The sequence below is a fragment of the Alligator sinensis genome, unplaced genomic scaffold, assembly GCF_000455745.1.
Source record: "Alligator sinensis unplaced genomic scaffold, ASM45574v1 scaffold219_1, whole genome shotgun sequence".
NCBI lineage: Eukaryota > Metazoa > Chordata > Crocodylia > Alligatoridae > Alligator > Alligator sinensis.
Window position 1 is genome coordinate 2,728,457 of NW_005841866.1, and position 7,328 is coordinate 2,735,784.

The 7,328-nt window shown below is 44.8% G+C and overlaps 1 protein-coding gene across 1 annotated transcript in view; it reads right to left on the reverse strand.

The window, feature by feature from the left end:
- Positions 1 to 4,639: 4,639 nt before the first annotated feature.
- Positions 4,640 to 7,328, reverse strand: part of PUS10 (pseudouridylate synthase 10) — a 62,167-nt gene continuing 59,478 nt past the window's right edge. Inside the window, exons 17-18 of the mRNA XM_006016742.3 lie at positions 7,290 to 7,328; positions 4,640 to 5,025 (exon numbers count right to left, since the gene is read on the reverse strand). The exon at positions 7,290 to 7,328 is cut by the window's right edge and continues 82 nt beyond it. Of these exons, the coding sequence (XP_006016804.1) occupies positions 4,987 to 5,025; positions 7,290 to 7,328 (78 nt within the window). The 3' untranslated portion in view covers positions 4,640 to 4,986. The remainder of the gene's footprint in view (positions 5,026 to 7,289) is intronic.

A 7,328-nucleotide genomic window follows, 5' to 3' on the forward strand; every position in this document is an offset into this window, starting at 1 on the left:
TGCAAGGGGCTAACTTGCAGTCCCTGCAGGCTCCCAGCCAGCCACTATTCCCATCACTGCTATTACAGCTGAGGACTCCCAGCTCCCACTCTCTTTGAGCTTCTGCTTCCCTCCTCACACCTGGGGGTGGGGTGGTATAAGGGGAGGGTCTGTACTGCCTGCCCTTTGTACACCGCTGGGGGCAGGAGGGCCAAGCTGCATGTGTGACTAGAATTGGGCTTTGTGCATGGCCAGGAGAGGAGCTGAGCTGCCTGTGTGGTAAGAGCAGGGACAGGCTCCCTGTGCAGCGAGGAGGACCCCAGGAGAGCTATTCTCATACGGCCTGGGAATTTGTGACCGGCTGCTATCCACAAGTTGGACAGCCCTGTGGTAGCTAATAGAATTTAGCAATCTTCATTAACTCATGGCCACCGGTCCTTTAAAGAAATCGGGAGGTTATGAACCTGGGCTTCTCTTCTGCTTTGTTTTTGGGTTTTTTTCCTCCAAAGTTTGGTCTTAAGTTATGCATGATTCACTTTGCCTCCTTTTTAGCATTTGCAGCTGTTCAAACAGATGATTATCTAAGTTAAGTGCTGCTGAAATCTTTTGGCCATAGTACCTCTAGAATAGATTAAAACCAAAAACACGCTTCAGTCTGAATCATGCTCCTGTGATTGTAGAAACAAACAGGAACCTACTTTTGAGTAACTCCACCTATGTTTACAGGTCAGAGATAGGGGAGTGGAGGAGAGGGCAGCTAGTACAGCTCTGGTGAGACATACTTCTTAGCCTATGGATGAACAGACCTTTTAACCACTTGAAAAGGGGAAGGAATGCTGCTGCTCAGGAAGACACAGCAGCTGCTACAATCTGACTGCATCAGCACAAGCCTGCAGTGATGCAGAGGTGCTCTAATTTTGTCCCTAATGAGCAGTGGTCCTGCTTTCTCTGTTTAAAAAGCCCCCAAAATCTGCATTTTTCTGTGGTTAAAATGAAACCCCACTACCACTATATATACAGGTATCAGTTGAATGCAATGTTTTATTGATCATTTTACATATTTTTAAGCAATTTGGAAACCTATCAGTGCCTCAATCACTATAATAAAACTAGCAAGTTGTCCATTAAGAATTATGGGGGGGCTGGCAGGGCAGGAGCCCCACACCCAGCCCCATGCCACCCCCCCCAAACACTCTGGGTCTGCTCTACCTGCCTCCCCGGTGCTCTAGGTCCAGCCCCTCTACCCACCTGTTCGGGGGGGCATTGGGGCAGGGGGGGCACCACCACTGTGATTCCCCCCCATTTGCCCTCAGGCAGGGAGGCGGGGGGAAGCCCTGCTGCTTGGGCGGCCAGGAAGTGTTCACCGCTGCCACAAACTTTGCTGGCAGCAGCACAAACTTGGGCCCATGCAGCCAATTGCTAGCTGCCCTCTCAGTGGTGCATGTACAGTTGCTCAAAAGCATTATGGACAGACAGACTAAGCCTTTTATTATATTTGAATAAATTGTAAATATCCATATATCTTGGCATTTGATTTTGGTTTTTATACCATTAAAATCAGAGCTTCTCTGCCCCCTTCACTCACCAGGATGCAGGTCCAGCTGTGGCTGTGTCCCCCACTGCTTTGTGGCGCTGAGCAGCCCTGATATGCTGGTGCCCTGCCCCTGGCCATACCGTTGCCCATCACTCCCAAGCCAGCCCTGCTGGTGCCCCTCACTCCCAACCTGCCATCCCTCCTTCCCCAGCTCTGCTGGTACTCCTCACTCATGACCTGCAGCTCCCTGCCTTGCCAGTGGGGCCCCCCAGCTGCCCCTCACCCCACCTAGCCCCATGTGAACTCACAGGACAGTGGTCTGCAGCAACAAGGCAGGGATGGTGTGAGCAATTTAAGGGCTGAGAGCAGGCAGCCAGCAGGTGCTTGATGAAGGCGGACATTTTAGAGCCCAGCTGCGAGAGAGAAGAGGGGCCTGGCAGGACTGTCTGTGGCAGGACAGCCCCCAAGACATACCAGACCAGTTACCCACCATCTGGTAGGTGAGTGTGGAGAGCAGTAGGGACCAGGCCTGCTAATAAAGAGGCACCTAAGCCCAGCAGGGGTGACAGACCCTGGAGGCCTCAGTGGAGGTAGTTTTGTTGTGAGGCCCCATGCAGAGTAGGGTGCAGAAGGGCACTTGAAGGACTGTGCATGGGTGGTGCAGAGTAGGGATGCTGCAGGCACCGTAAAGGGCTGCACCAGAGTGTACTGAGTAGGGCTGCAAGGGAAGCTTGAAGGACAGTACATGGGTCAACCCCAAGAGTGAGACTAGGAACAAGTTACCTGGTGAGGGGCTTGTGGCAGAAGCAGCCCAGCGTTCAGCAGAAGGAAATGCCACATAGAGTAGGTGAGCTTGAGCAACCCAAAGTTGCTTTGTGTGTAATGCTAGTGTGAGTAGAGAAGCCTGAAGGCCCAAAGGGATCGCTCAAGGGGAGCAAGAGCAGTAGAGAATAGCCCAGTAATGTGTGGTATGCTAGAGGCCCCTGTGAGAGGGGGTGGAGTGACTGAGAGTATGTAAGAGGCCAATAATGATCTGAGTTTGCTCTGGCCAGAAACCAAGGAGCAATAGTAATCTGGATGCCATCTGTGAGGCATGGGCTGTGGTGTAGGGGAGATTTGCCCCCTTCCTTCCAGACAGTCCCCAAGCCCTAGCCCTTCAATCCCGCCCCCACCCATAGACTTACCTGTATCCAGCTGTTGGGGCTGCTCCCACCACCCTGCCTGGCTGTATTGCCAGCTGTGTCACACACACGTGTATGTGGCGCCCTTGCCTCTGATTGTCTCTCCTGTTCCCCACAGCCCCAAGTAGCTACTTGCCAGCTGAAACTTTGCCAGCCTGCAAGGGGAAACCCACTGTCTCCTGCTTCACAGGGGAAAATCTGTGTTTTTCTCCTGTAAAGGGGGAAATCAGTGTTTTTCTGTGGGAAACGGAAACCCCAGAGCCCTGCTAATGAGAAACAGGGTTCAAGTGGCAACAGTTCTGCTACACTTGTATCACAGTGTAAATCTGCATCCTTTGAAATCCATGCAACTGTTACAGCTATCTATACCCTTAAACACAGCTTTGACCACCAATCCAGGGCAGAGTGAAAGATCTGCTCCAAATAGCAAAGTAGCACTTCAGAGCCCTACTCAAGTTAGAGTTAGCCTGCTATACAGCAGCTGAGGACTGGCCCTCCATTTGCAATGGAGCTGCTTCATCATGGAATCCTGACATTTAAAGCCCAGTATAAAAATGACCTTTATTTCTATCCCAACACTGCACTATTCTTCCCTGCTCCAGACAAAGCACAACGTGTCTTGCCCAACACCTGACACATTTCTCAAAAGCCTCTTTTAATTATTCCAAATTCCCTTAATTCCTCCCAACTGAAATCAGCATTCCTCAGTGCTTCATATGAGAAGAAACAAATCCATAAAGCATTTGCCCATCACTAAAATAAACAGACTGGCCAATTATTTATTCATGATTTTATCAAGGCCACATGTAATTTAATTTTCTATTTGGTTTGCAACATGAAAGGACATTTTTATGCCTACATCTGAAAGGAAGGAGGGAGAGCAGAGTCCTGATCAAGTTATGTGGAGAATTCTGAGTATGCTTCTACATACTGTAGGTACAGCAAAAGTAGATCTAAATGAATCTCTTGCTGTTTCCCCACTGGTAACATCCACCAAGTCTGCAGCACTGAAAGGATTCAAGGACTACATTCACAAGAGTTTAGACACCTAAAAGTCTCTCGAGTTTCTGCCAGTGACGCCCCCTTAGTTACCAAGTTTGTGCTGCTGGGTTGATGCAGAATTACCTAAATCTTGACAGTAGTCAGCACGCTCAGCACTCTCATGTTGAAGCCTCAGGATTCACAAATGCCACTTTTGTCAGGCAAGGCTGTGTGGGGACAGGCACACTCTGAGCCCAAAACACAAAAAAAGATGGTGGTAACTAGCTCTGTTATCCAAAAGCCTCATGGGTAGGACACTGGGCTGGAGTATGGCAGACCCAAGCTTGACTCCATCTGCTGCCAGGGAGCATCTGAACTCAAATCTTCCAGCTTCCTGGAGAGGGCCCTATGCGCTCACTTTGGAGAATGGGGAATGGGCCTTCCCTCTTTCCTGCTGATGCCATTTCACTTTGTGGGAAACAAAACAAAAACATTTAAGTGTACACTGGACCTGAAAAAGTCTCCTCATGACAGCTGGGAACCCTAACCAGTGGAGCTAGAGAACCATGCTCCCACTCCACAGCCAGGAATTCCCCCATGCTGCAATTAGAAACTGAGTAGAAATACCCAGTTTTAAAAACAGTTTTTTGCCAAAAATTCTCATGGTTTTTTTTCTCTCTTCACTTAAAAAATCAACATTCTTCCTTGGGGAAAAATGTCACCAGTTCTAATAAAGACATCTATTGAAACATATTCAGACAGATTTTATTGCCCCCTGTATATATTGAACAATACCTTAATTTCAGGAGCAGACAGACTGATTTCACAAGCTGTCCCTTATTAACAATGGTTTTCTCAGGGTCCAATCCTGAAAAAGTGAATAGCCTTTAAAAAATGTTGATAACTGGGCTTATAAACAGTTGATCTGACTCTGATAAAGATACCTAGAAAGATGATGATAGCATCCAATATAAAAATATGTTTATTTTTCTTTCTAATTTCAGGAAGAGTACTACTTTTATTTTTCAACCAACAGGTTTTAAACAGTATTCAGAAATTTGTATTTGGTATACCTTGCAAAGTACATCATTGGTACATGTATTCTATGACATGCACTTCTAAGTAAAATCTTTAAAAAACAAAAAACATATTCACTTGTATCAATACAGCATTTTGTAAAGAACCATGCTAAAAGTTATTGGATCAACATGATCCAATTGTTCAAAAAAATACTCTGCAATGGATAAGCAAATTACTGTACTGTACACAGTTCAGGCTATAACCAGTTCCTCTTCTCAACTTGAAAGACTCTTAATTATCCAGGGCTGGAGGCCAGTCAACATCAACAGACTAAAAGAGAAGAAAGTAAAAGTCACAAGATTAGGAGAGCCCAGGCAGGAAGGGGGAGTGTGTCCTATAGACATGTCACTAGAACTTCCTGAATACTAATCAAGGACAACACCAGTGTAACAAGATAAAAACGTTCCTGAAGACACCTAGCAAAACAACAAAGCACACGAAGGCAGGGGACCATACCAATAGACAGTGGTAGGACACAGCCACTTTTCTCTGGTGGCCCCTCAAGTTTCTGAAGAGCAAAAACTTTAGGTTTTAAAATTAAAATCCAATTTTAATTTCTAGCATTTACACTAGCTCTTCCATATCTTGATGCACTGACATTGACCTGCTGACAGCCCCACACTACAGCCGAGATGTGATCTGGCTCCGCTCACCACAATGAGGAGTTAATTCTGTAGATGAAGCATGGCGATTTAAGTGTGACTAGGTATTATTAGTGCTTTTTAGCACTGCAGAAACAATGGGCTCTTATGGGATTGTGGACAGGGCAGGAATAGAGATCAATCACTCCTCTCTCCAAATCTGACTTCTGAATAAGGCATTCAAAAAATAAGATGGCAAATATTATGCATTTGCTATTATGTACGTCAGATAATTAACAGTCCTCCTCACTTCTGGTCAAAATGCACAGAGTATATTTGACATAGATAATCCAGGTTCCATTAATTATTAGACTCACTGCTAATAAAGTATTTCTCCCCTAGCCTCACTGAGGCCACATCTCCAATTCCCTGTAGGTGTAAAATTGTTGTCAACTCTGTTCCATAGGCAGCACATCCTACACTAATGAAGTATGAGACATTTGTCAAAGCAGGGGTCACAATGCAGCACATCAAACACCTTGGCTTCAAGGCTGCCTAAATTAATCATACCTACTCCTTACCTAATCTACATCTTCATCAAAGGATTAGGTTCTTATGTGAAGCTAAAATGCATTATTAGCAAAATGACTAATTATTTCCAGGTCCCTGGACATCTTTCATAGTTATGTCCAATAATTGCACTGACATCTATCAGCATGAGAACGATGCTTATCAGCTGCAGCCTGGTATAAGTGGCTTGTATTTTCAGCAGTATCTGTAGGTTGCCTTTGCAGCCTCTTTTCCTTACCCTGTTCCCCTCAACAAGAGGAATATGAAGAAAAGTGACAACATTTTATCTTGTCACAGAAAATCTCACACAAGCATGGGCTAACGTTACAGGGTTACATATCAGCAAGGTAGAAACTCTCAATACTTGTTTGACATTAAAAATATCTGATTTTAACATTAAACATTTAACATTACTTAAATATGAAATCCAAACTTGTATAATTACTTCAGAGTTAAAGAGGTAAGAAATTTGATGTAATTCAGTCTTTAGGGACAGCTGAGACTTCCCACAGAATCAATCATTTTTCACAATTAAGGCTCAAAAATTTTACTTGAAATTCTACACAATGAAAAGACATTTTAATTCCCAACTTTTTAAAACAAAATACCCAAGATCAAAAATACAAGACAGTTCATTTAGGACACTGTTTTTAATAATAGATTTTAAGGATTTTTTTTTTTAAGATTCCTGTAGAATGGCTGCAATTCCCCAAATACAAATGTTGATATGCTGGCCCCACTGAATGAGAGGCTCCGAAGGGCTCCCACTGCTTCTCCGCAGTTAACTGTTCCCAAATAACTACTCTGTGGGTTTCCTTTGCGACAGAGGTTCAGGAATTTATGATCAGGTAATTAAAAACGGGGAAAAAAACCAACTTTCCAACATGCATTTTATGATGATTCCTTGTTTCCAGTGTTGGCAAAATCTTCTCAACGGCCAAAGAAACTTCAGCAGAAGCCTTCCTTTTCACAGTGCCACCTATGTAAATAACTCCTGATTTGATGAGGCTACCTTTGGTGTAAGAAAAACTGAATCTCCATGTCCATCTGGTTATTTACCATTAAGGCTATTGACACAGTTCTGTGGATAACAGGTCTACCAGAAAATTTCTCTGATAAGCCCCTGTGCTGCAAAAGCCTCCAGGAAGGCAGAATCCTGCAGCTGTGCCAAACACTTATGACTTCAGCTTTGGACCTGTATGACATCATGGAAATAGCTGGCCCCCCCGGTATGGCTGAACTTTCTCCATTATTTTGTAGTAACATCCTCCTTTGCATTAATTGTCAAAAATGTTAATTAGGCCAGAGCAAGAAAGCTTATACAGCTGTACAAATGCAACTGTGCTGCTGCCCCCCAGAGAAGATCCATAATGAACAGCTTACTTCCACATCCAGCTCCAGAATGTCAGCAGTTGTGTTCAG